Genomic DNA, 20108 nt, shown 5'->3' with positions numbered 1-20108 from the left:
AGAAGGAGGCAGAAGGACTGTGTGATAGCTGGGTGTCCTGTTCATGTCCTGGACAAGATACCAACTCAGCTGCCTTTGATCTGCCTGCCCCTCTTGACAGAGCCTGAAAGGCACCAAGGAGTTGCACAGCAAGGCCTGGGCAGTGGGAGTGTGTCCATGCCCTCCAGAGCTGTGTCCTGTGTGTGCAGCCTGTGCTCCTCCTGCTCAGCTCATGCAGCACTGCTGCAGCCTCCCTGTGCTCTTGCAGAGGATTTTCCAGGTTATACCCAAGTCAGCAAGATGTTCCTTTGGATCACTTTGTAGGCTCTGGATTTTGAGGGGGTGTGGACCCAGCTGTCCACATTTCCTCATAAAATCCCTTCATAAAACATGAAAAACCAAAAGTTTTGAATGGCCTGATGTGCTCGAAGTTGGTTAGATGCCCCTAAGGTGGAGGTAGCAGAAAACAAGGCATCACTGAAGGAATTCCTCCCTGTGAGGGTGGGCAGGCCCTGGCACAGGGTGCCCAGAGCAGCTGGGGCTGCCCCTGGATCCCTGGAAGTGTCCAAGCTGGACAGGGCTTGGAGCAGGCTGGGACAGTGGGAGGTGTCCCTGCCATGGCAGGGGATGGGATGGGATGGGCTTTCAGGGGAGATTTCTTCCAACCCAAACCATGCTGGGACCTTCTTCTCCCACCACCTCTCTGGTCCATCCCAAAGCTCCCGTGGGGCACTGGTCTCATGGAGCTGCAGGATGTGCCCATGGGTGGGACACTCAGCCCCTGGTTCTCTCTGGGGGACCCTCAGGGCAGGGCAGGGCACAGCCCTGAGGACCAGCATGTTCGGTGGGTGACCCAGCTGTGAGGAAGAGTCTCCTGAACCCAGCCAGCCTTTTCCAGAAACACAGGGGTGGCTCCTCTGAGCTCCTGGGGATCACTGGCCTCACACCAGCTGATGAAGAGGCTTCTTACCAACACCATGGACTCAGCAGCTGCTCTTTTACTCCCTCACCTTCCACTACTTGGATTTTTGAAATATGAGGGTTTTTTATATAAATTCTCCTTTCTGTTTATTCCTGCCATGTCTGTGGGCTGTGGTTTCATGGTGGACTTGCCAGTGCTGGTCCACATGAGGAAATCCTTGCTCAGCTCAGATCTGACTTGCCCAGATGTCTGGCACCTCTTCATGCACACAGGACCTGAAGAACCAGCAGGGTTTAGGGCTGATTGGGAAGGCAGTGGGGCATTTGCCACCACTCCCCTATCAGAATTCTGGCTCCACACCCAATGTTGGATTGCCAGGCTCTCAGCAGCTCCATGGAATTGGCTGTGTCACTTTATTCTCACATCAGAAGCACGTTTGGCACCATGGCCAAGGAGTGACAATCCCTCAGGGGATCAGAGGAGCTCATTCTCCCCTCCCCTGGCAGAAGATGCTGCCCCTAGAGGAGCTCAGGCAGGGGCGCCATGCACAGTTTAACAGTGCCAGACCCACAGCAGTGCCCGACCCACAGCAGTGCCCAGCTGGCAGTGCCCAGCATTCCTGGTTATTCCCAGAGGATCCAAGGGTACATGCTCAGCACTCAGCACTGAATTTTACCTAATCACACTGAATTCTCCCAGGAAAGCTGTCCTGGGTCTGTGTGTGTGGACAGGACCATGTGCAGGGCGCTGACTGCTCAGGGAATGGTGAGTGGCTCTGGAAAGGAAAAGGAGGAGGTTTTTCAAATGCAGGGATTTATTCATCTTCCTGTGGAGCCCCAGCTGTGCCAGAGTAGGTGGCAGTGGGTGGGGGAGCTCATTTCTCTGTGGCAGGGCTGTGTGCATCACCCCAGCTCCCTGGGGGTGCAGATGGAGGTGGGCAGGGACGTGCCTTGTCACAGCTGCGTGTCCCTTCCTTGCAGACATCAACATGGCCGGGGAGCCCAAACCCAACAGACCCAAAGGGCTGAAGAGAGCAGCCTCTGCCTTGTACAGGTAGGTGTTCACCACAGCGGTGAGTCTGGGCTGGGGTTTGCCCTGCAGCACCCCCCAACCCCTGCCCTGAGCTCCCTGCTGCCTGCCCCCAGCAGCCTGGGCACTGCTGGACACCCAGAGCTGCTCACAGGGATCCTTCCCCTGGCAGTGCCCCTGGGGCTGGCCAGTGCCTGTGGTGGTGTGGGAGATCTCCTGGATGTGGGAGATCTCCTGGGCACACCCAGAGCTGCTCCCAGGGCTCCTTCCCCTGGCAGTGTCCCAATGGTGGTGGGAGATCTCCTGGGCATGGTCCCACCTGTGCAGGGGTTGGAGAAGGGTGGGCAGAGGAGGGGGAGCAAGAGGAGCAATCCCTGCAGCCAGGGAGCAGGAGTGGGCAAGTGGGGGAAAAACAGGGAACAGGGATCATGTAGGGAAAGAGGAGAAGGGAGGAAAGTGGGAAGCCCTTGGGGTGCCAGATGGAGGTGAACCAAGGAGGAAGTCCCAGGGAAGCCTGTTCTGAGGAGCACAGCCCAGGGATCAAGGGAACAGGAGGGGCAGGTGGGACATGGAGAGGTCTGTGGCACATGGGGTGTGTTACAGATGCCAGTGAGCCCTCAGCTCGAGGGAATTTATCATCATTTCCACAAGAGGTGAAGATTTTCATTTAAGCTTCAGACTCTGGAGTCAGGGGAATGCAGGAGAAACTCATTAAGTTCTTGCTTCTGGTTGCAGAAGGGGAAACTTGAAAAGGTCTATCAGGAGTGCCCAAAACCAAAAACAAGGTCCTCAAATGTGTTTTATGTATAAATTGTCATGATTTTGATGCCAGTCTCATGGTGAGGATACCGAGGGGCTGAGTAAGGAGTTGGAAGATGTGAGGTTGGGAGGAAAAGACTAAAATCAGTATTGGGGTTATAGGTGGGTGTAGCAAAAAGGGATTCTCATGAGAGAACTGGAGATTTTTCCAGAAAAATAAGAACAAAGTGTGAAGGGTGAAGAGAACCTTGTGATTCAGACTCCGCCACATGGTCCTGCACTGGTGTGGTGTGGAATGGCAAATTCTGGTTGGAAAATGCAGCTCTGGCACAGCCAGAGCCCCAGCAGCCTCCCACCACCCACAGGGATCCCCAGGTTCCTTCCAGGAGCCTCTCAGCCAAGCTCCCCCTGTGCAGCTTTCAGGCACATTTCTCCTCCCATCCTTTGGACCCTCACAGGACATGTGTCTTGGTTTGGAAAGACAGGTGTCTGCTAAGGAAGGCAGGACCCTCCCCTGAAATGGAGAATGTAAACCCTCCCCACTCCTCCAAATTGCTATGAATTTTAAATTAAGGGGCTCTCAGACAAAAATATGGGAACGGGAAATAACAGTTCTTTAATAGGGAAGAAAAAAAAAAGGATAAAATAAACAATGCAGTACACTAGAACAACACTGCCAGAGTCAGAACCCAACCTGACACCCTGTGGGTCAGGGTGTTGGCAGCAGTCCCATTGGAATTGTGGCTCAGCCCTCCTGCAGTGTCAGGGTTGGTTCTGCTGGAGCAGGGATCCTGTAGAGAAAGGTGCAGTCTCTTCCTCTGAAGATCCAGTGGAAGAAGAGGCAGCTGCTGTTCCTCTGGGAAATCCAGTGGAGAAAGCCGTGCTGGTGTCTCAAAAACCTCTGGATTATATCTGGGTAGGAATGCTTGGCTCCTCCCTCTGGGCTCACATCTCCCAATGGGATGCTGTAGTTCTTATCAGCCATGCAGAGACATTCAATAGCTGTTATCAGCAATGTCCCCTCCCAAGGGAGGAGTGATTGTGGTCACTCAGAGAGAGAGAGATAAAGCAAACTGCCCACTTGACAAAGATAATCTGCCATGCAGATGGTAATGGAAAACATCTTGCATTGCAATCTTCATCAACGTGGCTCTCTGGGCTCCCAGGGGATTCCACCTGAGGGGAGGGAGGTAGGAGCAGAGCTGACACAAATCCTGCAGTTCAGCTCCACTGTGGGCTGCTCACGTGGGGCTGGGGCCATCACACACATCAGCTCCTTCCATACATCTTGCACTAACGAGCTTTTCATTTACTGCTCAGCCCTGCCTGCAGCACTAATCCCTTCCTCTGCAATGACCAATATTTCAGACTTCAGACTGCTGAGAGAGATGTTTGCTCCCTTCCACAAATATGGAAATGCTAAAATATGGGGCAGAGAACTGCACTGCTCCTGTTCCCAGCAATATTTCATCCCAAACTGGCTGTCAGATTAAAACTTTGCCATCTGGACTGGCAGAACTTAGGATATCTCCTGGAAAACAGGGATCCCAGGTTTGCAGCGAGCTGTGCTTACAGCTTCCCAAACCACCATCAATTTTGCTAAATGTTAGACTTCAAAAAATCACAGCACTGTAATTTATAGAAGTGCCATGTTAAACAGAGCAGAGGATTTTTCCAAAGGCTGGCTTTTGCTTTGCCTCATTCCAAGTCTGCATGGGAGGGTTGAGGGGAAGGCAAGGCAAGGAAAATTCCACTTTGAACGTACGGAAAGCAGCAGCTGTGACATTTTTACCTATCCACAAGCCTAGGTGGGTGTCCAGGTGTTAAACAGAAATCCTTGGGGATGTAGGTTCCCATCCACCTCCACCCAGGCTTGTGCCGCCATCAGTTTTCTCAGGTGTCTCCAAACGAGGCACCTTCACTTCCTACAGAGCCTTGCTGCCATCACTGCTCTCCCCCATCTCTGGGGCTCCTTCCCTCCCTCCCTCTGGCACTTCCCAGAGCATTCCTTTGCACAGGGCTGGATGCTCCTGCCTGGCACCCTGGCCATCCCCACAGACCCTGCTGTCACTGTGTCCCCAAGGAGTCACTCACTGCCCCTCCAAACTCTCCAAATCTCCCTTCTGACAATTTTTCTTTTGCCTGCACAGCAAATGTCTGGACAGGATTTCCTGGGGCATTTGGGGCCACATTCAGGTTAGTGCCAGAGATGCCACCCAGGTGCTGTCAGCTGGCTGGGAAGGGAAGGTGGCTCTGCCAGTGCCACTCTGGGCTTTTGGAGGCACAAATCCCTGCCCTGCCCTGCAGAGCTGGGGCTGAAGCTGCTCCATGGCCACAAGGACAGAGAGGACAGCCCAAGCAAGAGCTGCTGGGTGAATGTCTGCAGCTCAGTGGCCCCAGGAGGGTGTCTGAAGTGGTGGCAGGGACAAAGCACTGCTGACTGATGTCACAGCCCATGAGCCCTGGCATCCATCCTGCTACACCCAGAGCTGGTGTCAGCCCCTCCCCAAACACCCCTCCCAGGCCCTGGTGCTGGGGCAGTGACATCCCAGTGCCAAATGCACTTGGACAGGGCTGAGAGCAGCCCCGGGGCAGAGGGGGAGGTGAGCACTGATGTCCCAGCCGAGAGCAGCCCCAGCACTTTGGGAATGCCAGGCTTCATCCCACATTCCTTTATTTCCCCCTGCCCTGGCTGTGTGCAGGAGGAAGGGGTCTCACACAGCTCCACAAGATGTGTTTGATCAGTGCCACATTTTCCAAGCAGCTTTCCACTGCAGTAATGCCATGACAGAAGGGTGGGAGCTGAGCTGAGCTCACCATGGCACTCATGATCAGCAATACCAGGCAGGAATTAAAGCACAGATGCTTAAATGCACATTTGCTCTTCAGCTCCAGGCTCAGAAGTGGCCCCACAAATGTGATGGAGAGGCAGCACATGCAAACAATCACCCCTCAGTTATCAACAGCTGCATTTTGAACCTGAGGCAGTGGAATGTTGGATTGCTAAAGGCCAGCAGAGCAGAGGCAATGCATCAGGAGGTGGAAGCAGGGTGTTCCTTGAAGCCTTCCTGCTCTCCAGCCTTTCACTCTGGTTGTCCCTGCTTTATTCTGCAATGTCACCAGCTGATTGAAAAACAGCAAAAACTATTCCTGTACACAAAGACAGAGCTGCCAGGTCACTGAGGAATGATCCCTCAGCCTCAGGATGGTTTATCCTACGTGCAGTGGAATTTTCAGGATCAATCACCCCTAAAAGCTCTCCCTTTCACCAGCTTTTGTCCTGGATTCATCCTGGCAGACCTGCCTTGTGCTCAAAGCCTGAGGGATGCTGCTAGGGGATTCCAGGGGTGCTGCTAAAACCATCCAACCCTGCCTCCCTGCATCATCTGTTAATCTGTGAGTGACTGCTGAGTTAGAGCAGGGTCACACAGCCACAGGCTGCCCAAATCCCTCATTCCAGCCTCCTGCCTTCCTTGAGGGCTGCCCCACGGTCAGCAGGAATCCAAGCAGCCCTGCAGAGCCTGGGTTCATGTTTTGGGAGGTCAGGACCACTCCTTGGGATAATTCCTTTTGAAAGGGTGGAAATGTCTCCCAATCCCCTAAAGATCCAGGGGCAGGGCAGGAGAAGCCCTCACCCTTGGGGTGGTTTTGCACCCAGAGATGTTCTGGGGCCCCTGCCCTGCAGTGCAGGCATGGTGTGCCCCCCTCAGTGCCTCTGGGATGTCCTGCAGATGTGCCAGGAGTGATTCCCACCAGGAGAACGCAGGCATGCCCAGCTCTGTTCCACATCCCATGGAAATAGGGAATAACACAGTGCAGTAACATCAACAGGGCTCATTGGCATTTCACCCAGCAGATTGACTGCTCTGGGAAGTGGCTTCACCTGGGCTCCTGGGCATCTCTGTCCTTCTCCAGCTCTTCTCCAACCTTCTCCAGGTGGGATCTACAGATACTTGAGGCTGAGCTTCATCCCATTGGTGCTGGAGCCAAGCCCAGGAGCAGGGCAGAGGTGCCCAAACACCTCAGGACAGGGTCAGTGCTGGAGATGGAGGTGCCCACCCCATTCAGGGCTGCATCCCTTGTTCCCAGGTGCCAGCCTGTGCCCAGGGCAGTGCTGGCAGCAGCAGGGCACTGCTGTGTGCTGGGGCTGCAGCTCCTCTCCATCCTCACAGCCCCATGGAGCTGCCCATGTGCTGATCCCACAGCTCTGCCAGGGAGCAAAGGCTTGGAGGAGAAGCTGGCTCAGACCAGGAGTGTAAATTGGGGTCAGGAAAAAGGAATTTGAGTGTCTCAGAATTTTGCCCAACATCTCCAAGCTTTGTGTTCTTTATGAACAAATTCTCCAAAGCTGCCTCATGGTCTCCAAGCCACAGAGAGCTGCCCAGCAGGAGCAGCTCCTTGTGGAGGTGATGCCTCAGGGAGCTGGAACAGAGGCTGGATGGAGTTCAGAGCAATCAAGTGGAGATTTATTGAGGAGCCTGCAAAGGCCACACCCTGGCAGTACCTGGATGGCTCCAAGATGGAAACAAGAGAGCTTGGCCATGAGATCTCACATTTTTCTAAGTTTTAGTAGTGAATTCTCCAGTTATTAGCTTCAAATGATGAAGTTTCATCCTCCTTGCTTGCTTGCCTGCCCTCCTCTTCTCACATTGTTGATGCTTTGGGCCTGAAATTTGCAGAGATTGTCCTTGAGTCTCCAGCTAGAATAGGATTGTTTGTGAAAAGATCCCAGTAACATCAATATAAAGCTAAAGGCTGCACACCAAACAGAACAGGAAAAAGCAAAGGTATCAGTTTATCCCCATTCCTATAGAATTGTTTTGTCTCCACCACCCTGTGAAAAGATCCCAGTAACATTAATATAAAGCTAAAAGCTGCACACCAAAACAGAAGAAAAAAACTTAAAACCCAGGATATCAGAGAGAGTTTGTGCTGTGGATGAAGGCTCTGCTTCATCCCACTGGGAGCCCTGAAGCCACAGGGAGATCCCACTGGCTTTTGCCTGGGACTGGGGATAACACTGGCTGTGCTGGAGAGAGCCAGAAGCACTTCACCAGAGCCTGTCAGGATTGAAAATATTACAAAATTGCAGCAATTTCATTTGAGTTGCATCTAAGGAGAGGGGAAAAATTGAAGAGGGAGAGTGTAACAGCGTAGAAGCATCCTACTTCAATTTTCCTTTCAAATGGCTTCCTATTTTTGATGGTATTTTGTATTTATTGGATTCAAACAAACCTGGAGTCAAACATCCTAAGTGATCAAAGTGAATTGGCAGGCTGAGGGGAGCTATTTTCTTGGAGGGTTTTTGTATCTCCAGGTTTCACCTTGGGTTAGAACAAAAATCCAGTTACCCATCATGAAAAGCTCCGTGGCAGTGCCTCATTCTGTGATCTCCATTCCCTCAGCCCCACAAACAGCTGGGTTCATTCCAGCAACAGCTGCCCTGCGAGGAATTGCCTTTCCCTTTCAATCCAGAGAGGGAATAAACAAACACAGATGAGGCAGAGGTTGGGACGGAGGCTGTGGGATGTTCCTGTCTCCTCTGAGCCCAGCAGGAATGTTGGCTACAACTCAGCTCAGAAGGGGAGGGCCTGAAAAGAATCTGGAATTCATCTGTCAGAAAAGGTTCTTTTGCACCATGCAGTGGCATCTGGGAGGGCTGTGGTGATCACACCTCCACAGTCACATCTCCCCAGCAGTCTCCTTGCTCAGCAGTGAGACTCTGCAGTGTTCATCCCGTGGAATGGCACAGGCAGCAGCTGCTCAGGGATAAGGCATTTATGGAATATCTCCTCACTGAAGTCCCCAGGGCAGGAGGTGCCACCTCCTTGTCCTTAACCCTGGCACCAACTCCTTGGCCCCAAAGCAGCTCTGGTGTATCCAGCCATGCTGAGGTCCCCTCTATGCACAGGCTGGGTCTCCAGATGCTGCCACAGGCATCTGGGGAACTCAAGGAGGGTGGAAAAATCATCTTTCAGAAACCAGCCTGTGAAAAACACCAATCACTTGGTTTTAAAATGTTAAAAGTTTAATAGTAATTAAATGGTTTTAAAAATAGCAATGTAATTAGAGTAATAAAAATTTTGGACAATTAGAATTTAGGACAATATGAGACAATAGAAACAAAGAGTTATGGACAGTCCAGGTACCTCTTTCTGGACAGCATAAGCCCAAAAAAGGACACACATTAACAGAGGATTAACCCTTAAAAGCAACAGCCTGTTGCATATTCATGCACCTCATACATGATGCATAAACTCCATTCAAACACAGGATTCTGTCTGGTCAGTGTCAGCTTCTTCCTCTTAATCCTAACAGCATCTTCATGGCTGAGAAAGGCAGGAAGAAGTTTGTTTCTTCTGAAAATGGAGCTTTAAATTTTCTTTCTCTGAAAGATTTAGGTGTCCTGCAGCTGCCATCTGGTGCAAATACCTCCTTTCTTAAAAAAAATCCCACATACATAGTTCCTATTTTAACTACAAAAGTTATCTTTTAAGTACAAAACTACATTTACCATACTATTAAAATGTTAATACAGCACTACTAACCAATACAACATAATACATATAGTAAATATCTGTGTAGAACCATACAATAGGCACTTTTCACACAGCCAGTTACTGAAACCGAGCACTGGCTGGGAAGCTCAGTGCCACAACAGGCAGGACAGAGCTCCTGGAATTCCTGGTCCAAGCCACACTTCCCCCCAGCCAGCCCAGTCAGCCACGTTGTTGTTGCCATTGTCAGAGATGCAGGAGCCCGGATGAACTCTCACTGCACTCCCGGGGGTCATCCTGCCCTGTCCCCTGTCCCTCTGCTCAGCCCTTCCCTCTCCCCATCCATCTCTGATTCTTTTCAGCCATTTCCAGGAGGCAGGACAGGCTTTGGTTTTTAGGGCTGCATTCTGTTTGTGCAGAGCAGAGAGGAGACCACCAGCACCACGTCTGAATTAGCCCTTAATTGAGTGTTAATTGAGTGTTAATGAGCTTAGCACACCAGAGAAGGGTGCTGGGTTCAGCTGGGGCAGCTGCTCCCAGTGTGTTGGGTGAAACCTCCTGATTTGTGCTGCCTTGTGAAACACCAGCTGCAGCAAGGGGGAAAGTGTTACTGGGTGTCCAGGGAGTGGGGAATGCTTCTACTTTGGGTTAAAATGCAGCTGCAGCAAGGGGGAAAGTGTTACTGGGTGTCCAGGAGCGGACAATGCTCCTGCATTTGGTTAAAATGCATCTCAAGCTTAAGAAAGCAGGACGTGGGCATTGTCTGCCTGGGGGGAGAGAAGTTAAATCAATAAATATCCCCATAAATATCCCATTTGTCCCAACTTTTCTCCACACACATCTTCTTGCTCCTCCTTGAGATAAGCAGATTAACACCCTCTGGCCACACCACCCTCCTCTGCCTTCAGCCCCCCAGTCTTCCTCCCTGCAGCCAGGAGGGTCCCCATGCACGGGATCCAGTTCTTTATCCTCGATGGCCCAGCAGGCAGTGAGGGAGCAGCAATAATGAATTACCAGCACTAATTAACCCTGACTGTCTCTGCAGTGGCTACGACTTCGACTATGACTATTACAGAGACGACTTCTACGACAGGTGAGACCCAGCCCGCGGTGCTCTGTGGGGTGGGGGCAGGAGGGATTTGGGGTGTTTGGAAAATTAATCCACAAATATCAGAGGTTTGTGTCCAAAAAGGAGATAGAGGAATCCTTTTACTTTATTCCAATAAAGGGAGAGGCCATGGGGCATTCCCTGGGGTCTCTCTAATTTTTGGAGGACTCAGCCTCCTTTTTATCCCAATTTCCCAGCCACATTTCCCTTCTCTCTTTCCCTACTGGCTGAGGTACTTGAGAGGTACAGACTGAAACACCTGATCCCAAAGATTTCCCTCTAATGTATAACCCTCCTTTTTAATTTTTAATTCTTTTGGAATTTAGGGTTTTTCCTTCCCCATTGTTTCTTTCATCTTTCAATTCTTTCATCTTCCAATTTCATTTATCAGCAAATATAAAGTTTATTTGTAAAGGCAAATATCTTTTTCCATTCATCAATCAGTGGAATCCTTCCCATTGTTTCTTTTTTTCTCCCAGTGGTGGTTTTATCTACCAGCAGACCCACGGCTTGTTTGGAAAGACAAATCCACTATTCCTCTTAGGGGACAGGATGGGTTTAGGGGTAGGGGGGATTTGGGTGCAGGAGGGGTTTGGCTGTAAGGAGTGATTTAGGGACAAGAGGGGTTTGGGTGCAAGAGGGATTTGGGAGCTGGGGGTATTTGGGTGCAAGGAGGGTTTAGGGGCAGGAGGGGTTTGGGAGCAGGAAGGATTTGAGAGCGGGAGGGGTTTGGGAGCAGAAGGGATTTGGGGGCAGGAGGGATTTGGGGGGCAGGGTGTCCAGCCCAGGATGTGGGGTGCCATCCCATGGCCCCAATCCCTGGGACGGCCGCTCGGCGGGGTCGGGACACCGCTCGGCGGGGCCGGGGCAGCGCTCGGCAAGGCTGGGACACCGCTCGGCAGGGCTGCCCCGGCCCCAGCCGCCTCCCTTCCCCTGGTTTCCCCTCAGGATTTTCGAGTACCGGGGCCGGGTGTCGCCGGTGCCGCGGGTGGTGCCCGTGAAGCGGCCGCGCGTCTCCATCCCGCTGGTGCGGCGCGTCAAGGCCTCGCTGCCCGTCAAGCTGTTCGCCAGGTCGGCCATCGCCAACAGCTCGGCCAAGATCAAGTGTGAGTGTGGGCCAGGGCTGGGGACAGCGCGGGGAGCTCCAAAAACACCTCAGAACGGCTGGGAGCAGCAGCTCCCCTGTGGGGATGCACATGGGGAAGGCGATCAGACGGGGATTCGGTGTGCTGGTCAAAGAATCCGAATTTATTGTGGGGTACAACTACTTATATACTTACTCTACTCCAGCCACTCAAATGCTCAGGGTTCACGGGGAGCTCCAAAAACACCTCAAAATAGCTGGGAACAGCAGCCCCACTGTGAGGTTGCACCTGGGGAAGGCACAGTGTCGGCAATGAGACGGGGATTCGGTGTGCTGGTCAAAGAATCCGAATTTATTGTGGGGTACAACTACTTATATACTTACTCTACTCCAGCCACTCAAATGCTCAGGGTTCACGGGGAGCTCCAAAAACACCTCAAAATAGCTGGGAACAGCAGCCCCACTGTGAGGTTGCACCTGGGGAAGGCACAGTGTCGGCAATGAGACGGGGATTCGGTGTGCTGGTCAAAGAATCCGAATTTATTATGGGGTACAACTGCTTATATATTGTGTTCCAGCCACTGAAAGGTTCAGGTTTCACGGGGAGCTCCCAAAACCACTTCAGAGTGGCTGGGAACAGCAGCCCCGCTGCAAGGTGCACCTGGGGAAGGCGATGAGACGGGGATTTGGTGTTCTGGCTGTGAAAAACGCCAATCACTTCGTTTTAAAATTTCAAAAGTTGAATAGTAATAAAATGGTTATAAAAATAGCAATGTAATTAGAGCAATAAAAATTTTGAACAATTTGGATTAGGACAATATGAGACCATAAAAACAAAGAGTTATGGATGGTCTGGGTGCCTTTTTCTGGGCAGCATAAGCCCAAAAAGGACCCACGTTAACAGTGGATTAACCCTTAAAAACAACAGCCTGTTGCATATTCATACACCATATACATGATGCATAAATTCCATTCAAACACAGGATTCTGTCTGGTCATGTCAACTTCTTCCTCTGAATCCTGATGGTGTCTTCAGGGCTGAGCGAGGCAGGAAGAAGGTGTCCTGTGGCTGCTATCTCAGTGCAAGTCCTTTTTTTAGGAAAAAAAGTATCCTACATAGCATAGTTTTTATTTTAACCTTATGTTATAACTTAAAACTATATTTAACACACTACTTAAGAAAATGAATACAGCATAACTTTCTAACACAACACATATAATATTAATTTTAGTATTTGCAAAAAGCCAGTCATAAAATACACATTTTTCACACTGGTGAGATAATCCAAATTTATTGTGGGGTACAAGTGCTTATATATTCTACTCCAGCCACTAAAAGGCTTTATAAACTAAAAACATTCCTGATGGCAGCTGCATTACTGGATTTAGAAAGGCTGCCAGAAGTGTAATTGTACCGAAAATTTTGATTCTTATACAATAAGATAGAGAGTGATAGGGAGAAACGTTTTTCAAATTTTAGACTGATTTCTTCCCATGTATTTAAAATTAACGTAAAAATCCAATTTCACAGAACCCAGGAGCTCTTCTCCTTGGGGTTCCAGGGGTGTTTCACGAAGGTAAAGGATCCGATTTGATATTATTTGATTTGCTTTCAGAAATTTTTAGTGTAAACATTAGTGTAAAGTTCTGGAGGAGCTATGGTGCAGGTACAGCCTGGGGTCAGGCTCTGCAGCCTGCCTGGACACAGCACCCCAGGCTCTTTTGGGAGCAGCTTCCCTGCCACTTCCCAGCCTGGGCTTCTCCCTGATTTTCCTGCCTGCTGAGGGAGCTGCCCTGGGCAGGGTGTGGGGTGGGGTTGCTCTGCAGGGTGCTGAGTGCCTTCCTGTCCTTCCTTCCTCCCCCCAGTGAAGAGCAGCGAGCTGCAGACAATCAAAACGGAGCTGACACAGATCAAATCCAACATCGACGCTCTCCTGGGCCGGCTGGAGCAGATTGCTGAGGAGCAGAAGCTCTCTGCAGGTCAGTAGGGGTGGGGATGCCTCAGGGCTGGCCTTGGGCATCACGCATTCCTCCAGGCTCTGACAGGGAAGTGTCAACCCCCAGGTTCCAGGGCAGAATCTAGGCCAAAATTACACACCAAAATTCCTGAAATTGCAGAGTTCGGGTTTAAAATTATGAGGATTTTTTTTTTTGTCTTTTTTTTTTTGCATGTATTTTTTTTAGTTTGCATTTTTTGTTCTACTATTCTATTTTACTCTGTCATATGCTATCATTATTCCTTTCCTTTCCTTTCCTTTCCTTTCCTTTCCTTTCCTTTCCTTTCCTTTCCTTTCCTTTCCTTTCCTTTCCTTTCCTTTCCTTTCCTTTCCTTTCCTTTCCTTTCCTTTCCTTTCCTTTCCTTTCCTTTCCTTTCCTTTCCTATTCATTTCCTATCATATTTCTATTTTATCCTCCCCTATCCTATCCCATTCTATCCCATGTCCTACCCGTATCCTATCTTACTCTTTCCTATCCCTTTTTCTGCCACTGTCCCATCCATATCCCTATCCCAATCCCTATCCTATGCTTATCCCCATCCCTATCCCTATTCCTATCCCCCCTATCCTATCCTTGTTTCTGTCCCTGTCCCCATCCCCATCCCTATTCCTGGCTCCCACCATCCTGCTGGGGGATCTAGAACCTTCTCTGCCCTCTCCACGGTGTTCCAGGCTGCCTGCTCAAAATCAGCAGAACCCCCCCATGGCAGGAAGCATTCCCACCATTATTATTTCCCCCCATCCCAGTGGATGTGGGGTTCTCTGGCCTGGGGGTCAGGCTGTGTCCCCATTACCAGCCCTGGCTCTGTGGTTCAGGCTGTGGTCCCAGTTGCCATCCCTGGCCCAGGCTCAGTCTGTCCCCATTCCCCATCCCTGGCCCAGGGTCAGGCTGTGTCCCCATTACCAGCCCTGGCTCTGTGGTTCAGGCTGTGGTCCCATTCCCCATCCCTGGCCCAGGCTCAGTCTGTCCCCATTCCCCATCCCTGACATGGCTGTGTCCCCACAGAGGCCCGCAAGAAGGTGGAGAGCAGCAAGAGCGAGGTGTCCCAGGAGGACACGGCCTCCGAGGCCGAGGCCACTGCGGAGGAGCCGCTCAACGGGGACGAGGGCGAGGAGGAGGGGCTGGCACGGGAGGAGTGTGAAGATGAACTGGTAAGGGAGCTTGGGCAATGCATCCCTGCAGCAAAGGAGGGGGACACAGCTTTACTGGAACTTGCCACATCCACAGGAAAAGTGGTTTTTCCATCCTCCAAAGAAATTGCAGTATTTAAATCTGATTGTTGTCACAGGTTGTTCTTCCAAGCCTGCAGAAGCACTGCCCATGCAAACACGTGTGGAGGTGCTGAAGAAACATGGTTGGCTCTTGAAATTCAGACATTTATCCTTGATTTCACAGCTAGGAGTGGTTTAAACCAATCCACTCTGCTCCCAAGTGATTTTTAGATGGATTTAAACACACCACAAGGACAGGCTGGGTTAGATGAGCTGCATTTGCAGTGCCCTTGCAGCTGACCAGACATTCATGGAGTAACAGGAGGGTTTGGATTGGAAGGAACCTTAGAGAACTTCTCATTCCACCCCTGCTATCAGCAGGGACACTTTCCACTGTCCCAGGGTGCTCCAAACCTGTCCAGCCTGGTCTTGGGCACTGCCAGGGGCAGCCACAGCTGCTTTGGGCACCCTGTGCCAGGGCCTCCCCACCCTCACAGGGAGGAATTCCTGCCCAGTATCCCATCTGTCCCTGCCCTGGCGATATGAAGCCATTCCCCTTGTCCTGTCCCTCCAGGCCCTTGTCCCAAGTCCCTCTCCACAGGCACTTGTCCCATGGCACAAGCCAAGGTCTGACCCCAGCCCCACTGCTCCTAGTCCTGCCCCAAACAGGGGTGTTCCTGGTGAACCCAGAGACAAATCTGTGCACTTGGATGGGAGCCCAGTGCTTGGGTACAGGACAGGCACTGTGGTAACACTGGCTGCGCTGCCATTTATCCCAAACCAGGGAGAACAGGATCAGCTCCAGATCCAGGCTGAGGGCAGCAAGGTGGGAGGACATGACCTGCCCTGAGTGGCCCCAGGAACAGCTCCAGTCCCTCCCCAGCCCAGCACTGGTGGCAGCAGAAGTGAGGATGAAGCTCAGCATCCCTCTCCTCTTCCTCACCCCTGATCCCTGGGTGCCCACACTGCACATCCACAGCCTTAAACTGCTCCAGCTCCAAACACTCCCAGCTGGGTTGGGCTCTCCTGCCCAACTGGGTGAGGGCTCTGAACAGGATCCTTGAGCTGTTCCAGGGCTGGAGGGGAGAGGTCACTCCAGGCACTGGGAAGAAGAAAGGCACAAACTGTGTCAGGAAAAGGAAGGCCAGGCTTGAATTACATCAGGGCAAACAGATGGTAGACATTAGAGGGAAACTTGCTGATGTTAATGATGATAAAGAAGCACACAGCTTGTCAACAAAAAATGTGCACTCCTCTGCCTTTGCAGGGGTAAGAAAACACTGGAGGGACATCTGCTGGCAGTGGTTTGGGAAGAGCTGGTCCTCATTAAGAGGAGAAGAAAAAGATGACTGTTTCAGCTCACATCTCTGTTTTCTGGAACTCCCTGGTCCTGATGTGGCATCAAGACCAGAAATGTTCCACTGCCAGCCTCAGACAGGCTCTTGAGTGCTGTGGATGGTCAGGGCAGTGTGTGCAGGGAGCTCATCACAGCTCACAGCACTGAGCAGTTCCTGGAGTGACTCCTTTATCCCACACCCCAGTGTGGCTGTCACCATGGCCATGGCACCCACATGGGGTCCCTAAAATCCCTTTGGCTCTGAGGGGCAGGGGCATGGCAGGAGAAGAGCCAGAGGTCACTCAGAGCTGAGGGAGTTTATTGAGTTCTGAGCCATAAATTTGGATTTGGAAACCTCAGATAAGGTGCAGCTGGATTGGTGGTCAGTACTATTTACTACACTTAGTAGGGGATACAGAGATTATTGTGTATTAAATGTCACATGTGTGCAAAAAATGACACCTGCCAGCCCATCAATGCCTGGTGTCAGCTGAGGGGTGTCTTGGGGGATGGCCCTGCTCAAGGGGAGATCCCTGCACACAGAGGGATTTCTGGAGGGAAAGCTGAAGGACTTCTGATGTGCCCAGCACACTGTGGTTGATTTGCAGTCAGATTTTCTTCTGGTTTCCTGCAGTTTTGGTCATTTATCTGCCCAGTCTGCATCTAAACAGTTTTTGGGCTTGGTGCTGAAGTCTGAAGCCCACTGAAGTCTCACACCATAGGATCTGGATGTCCTGGCTTCCTTGGCCTCCAGAGATGTCTCACATTGAATTTTACCAAGCAGATCCCTGAACAGCCCCAAATCTGCTCTCTCAGGTTCAGGGATCTGATCCTGCTTTTGGTGTTGATCCCTTCTGTGGTGTACTTGGATTCACAGTCCCATGGCTCTGCAGCCAAGGCTTCTCTCCACCTTCACATCCCTGACCAGGTGTTTTTGGCCATCAAGAACCAGAATGATGCCTCCTGCCCTGCTCAGCTGGGTCAGAACTTACTCTGGATGCTGTCCCAAAGCCTTTGTTTCTTGCTCCAGCCCTGCTCCACCCCACAAATGCCAGGGGGGTGCAGGTTCCCCAGGGGTCTGTGCCCCAGTGGTGTGCAGGGGGTGCCTGCCACGGTGTCACAGCTGGGTGTCACCCTGGTCCTCCCCCACAGGAGGAGGATCCCACCCCATTCATTCCAAGGCACATCCAGTGCTGCTGGCTCTGCCTGCCCTGAGCAAGGCCACCTCCCCTGGCTCTCAGGCAGAGCCTGTTCCCTTTCCTTTCCCTCTGGAGCCCCTTGTGTCCCTGCAGAGAGCTCCTGGATCCATTTCCATCCCTGAAATCCCCACCCTGCACAGGTAAACAGCACTGTGAGCACCCCATTCACTCCCCAGTGCCGCTGCTCTGCTCAGCAGCTCCAGGAGCAAATTCCACTGAGAACCATAAAGGCTGGAAAACACTTCCAAGACCATCAGGGCAGTCCAAACACATGCTGTGCTTTCCAAAGCCCTGCTTGGGGAGCAGTTCAGCACCATCATTATTATAAAGGCCATTATTGTGGCCTTTGGAGTGCTGGATGAGTGTTACCATTCTGGATGATGAGTTCTGCTGCAGACTGGGACCAGTTCCTGTGCTCAGCAGCAGAATCAGGATTTGCCTTCATGGACTGAGGCACCTTGGCAGCACTGGGCAGTTCCAGGGAGCAGAAACAGGGTGAGAGGAAATGGCCTCAAACTGTGCCAGGGGAGGTTTAGATTGGAGATCAGGAAAATTTTTTCACTGAAAGGGTGGTCAGGCATTGGAACAGCTGGGGAGTGAACATCTATGCTGGGTTAATGGTTGGACTTGATGATCCTGGAAGTCTTTTCCAATCTGAATGATTCTGTGATTCTGTTACTTCCAAGCCCTGGAGGGGATTGCACACCCCAGGGCTGTTTGGCAGAGTCATTTCAGCATCAGGAGCCAGGGGAAGTTGGTGTTTTTGCCAGGTGTCCATACCAGGTGTGTTCTGTAGCTCATCCATCACACTGAGCACCCTGGCACTGCTGTCCCACAGCAGGGACCAGCTGGTGCCCACATGGGAGGTGTCCCAGGCAGGGCAGGAGGGACACAGGGTGATTCACTGTTTGTGGTTCCCTTTTCCCTGCAGGAGAACAGCCATTACACAGACGTGGAGGATGCCAGGCTACAGTAACCAGGTACAGCCCCGTGCTGCTGATGGAGCCAGAGCTCTCCCTCTGTGCCCCTTGGGCCTGGGGGTTGCTGCTTCAGGAGAGGCTCTTTCCCACTGATCCTCTGTGTTTTCCTAGCATGGAGCTTGGCTGCTCAGCTGGGTCACTGGCCAGCCCTTCACCCCCTTTCCTGAGTGACAAATCTGTGGGGTTCAAGCACAGTGCTGTAGCTCCCCCTTCTCTCCTTGCAGCTGTGAGCAACAGAGTGAGGAAAGCACGAGGCTGAACCCTGTCCTGGCACGTTGAGCAAGGCAAGCTGAATGGAAGTGCTGCTGTCATCTCTACCTGGCATTCAAAGGAGAAACATGGCCCGACATCTTCCATCCATCTGTAAAGCAAAGGCAAAGAAAACTCATCCTCCCAGCAGATCCCCACCACCCCTGCCATGGATTTGGAGCTCTGCAGGCAGCAGAGGAGCTCTGCACAACCCAGAGCCACCACAGAGAGCAGGAGTGTCCCCAGGCAGTGTTGTAGAGCTGCTTGCAGAAGAGCAGAGAGCTCAGCCCAGCCCAATAAAGACATTTTCCTGTGTGAGGTGAGAGCCAGAGCATTTCCTAACTGAGGGAGGAGTAGTGTTTCAGTCTGGACAGTTTGTGTTCTTGTGCTGAAGGTGCTGTTGATCAGAGGCTGTGGGGTGCTGTTCTCCAGCTCAGCCACCTCCTGCCACCTCTCTGTGCCCCATGAGCTGCTGTGTGTCCACAGTCACCTCCAGGTGCAAAGGAGTCGCTGCTGGAGCAGCTGCTGTGCTCTGGGAAGCTGCTTGAGGAGGGAAGGGGAGAGGAAGCTGCAGGAAATCAAGCGATCCCAAGCAGGACAGAGCGAGCAAACACCACCCTGAGTGCTTTGGTGTCCTCATTCTCCACCGTGTCAGGGCTGAGCAGCCCTCTGCAGAGTGAGGGGCGGGGATGAGACCCTTTCCTTGGACCAGCTGCTCCTGGAAGGGATGTGGAGCACCCAACTCCTACAGCCTGGAGCCACAGACCCTCCCTGGCTGCCCACACCACCTCCTGCTGCAGTGAGGGCACGTCAGGAGCGTGGTGTGACCCCTCTGCTCCTGCCTGAGCTCCATGGCCAGGGTGACAGCGTGCCCGAGGCTGGGCACAGGGAATGAATGCCCTGGCACTGTGGCTGTGCCTGTGCAGCACCTCCCCTGCTCCCAGCTCCCAGCTGCTGCTGTGCCCTGCCCCGTGCTGGGAGCAGAGGGCTCCTCCTGGGACCCCCACAGCCCAGAGGCCTCAGCAGTTCTCTCCTCTTTGTCCTTCCCAGGCTCCTCCCGTTTTCCCGGGGGCTGAACCTCACACAGCACTTTACTCCTCACACCTGGTGTGTCCTGCCTGCCCCTTCCCCTCCAGATCCCCCACACACAGCAGTGCTTGGAACCCAGAGCAGAGTCCACACCTTCCCCCTGGCCTGTCACAACACCTGGGGGATCCTGAGTGCTCCAACCTCATCCACAGCATCTCTTGGAAGGGTGAAGGGAAAGCAGCTCCAGGGGTGACACTGCCCTGCCCCTGGGGCCATGCTGGAGCACACATGGCTCTTGAAGCACAAAGTTTTCTTTGCATTTCTTAGTTTGGGCTGCTTGAGGAGGGCTTGGAGGGAGCCCCGTGCTTGCCCTGCCCTGGCCCAGCTGCTGTGCAAGGTCTGCACTGAGTTGTCCTGAGCTGTTCCCCAGGCCTGGAGAGATGAGCTGCAGGTTTGGCTGTGAACTGACTGTGCTGCTGCTGTTTGGGAGAGGTGACCTTGTACATACAATCCTGTATAATAAAAGAAAGAAATCTAATTTGCTTTCCCTCTCTTCTCTCTGCCATACACACACACTTGTTTCTTCTGTCTTTTTTCCATTTCCAAGCCTCAGGTCTGCCTGCAGGATTTACTTTCCCTTGCCCAAGGTAGATCCCACTGGTCTGAGCAAAACATCTGTGTTCACAGGAGTTCTGGGGTTTTCCCTGGAGGCTTGGAAACTTCTTTGA

General features: G+C 52.1%; 1 protein-coding gene across 2 annotated transcripts in view; it reads left to right on the top strand.

Annotated features, from left to right (window-relative positions):
- RALY (RALY heterogeneous nuclear ribonucleoprotein) overlaps positions 1–19893 on the top strand; it is a 134311-nt gene extending 114418 nt beyond the window's left edge. For both annotated transcript variants that reach the window (XM_058814621.1, XM_058814622.1), the window contains exons 4-10: positions 1882–1954; positions 10232–10279; positions 11243–11400; positions 13245–13358; positions 14382–14527; positions 18054–18102; positions 18327–19893. In XM_058814621.1, coding sequence (XP_058670604.1) covers positions 1882–1954; positions 10232–10279; positions 11243–11400; positions 13245–13358; positions 14382–14527; positions 18054–18098 — 584 coding nt within the window. In that variant the 3' untranslated portion in view covers positions 18099–18102; positions 18327–19893. The remainder of the gene's footprint in view (positions 1–1881; positions 1955–10231; positions 10280–11242; positions 11401–13244; positions 13359–14381; positions 14528–18053; positions 18103–18326) is intronic.
- The last annotated feature ends 215 nt before the right edge of the window (positions 19894–20108 follow it).

The sequence above is a fragment of the Ammospiza caudacuta genome, chromosome 15 (assembly GCF_027887145.1).
Source record: "Ammospiza caudacuta isolate bAmmCau1 chromosome 15, bAmmCau1.pri, whole genome shotgun sequence".
In the NCBI taxonomy this organism is placed as follows: domain Eukaryota; kingdom Metazoa; phylum Chordata; class Aves; order Passeriformes; family Passerellidae; genus Ammospiza; species Ammospiza caudacuta.
The sequence above is the reverse complement of the archived record's forward strand: the minus strand, read 5'-3'. Positions and strand labels throughout refer to the sequence as shown.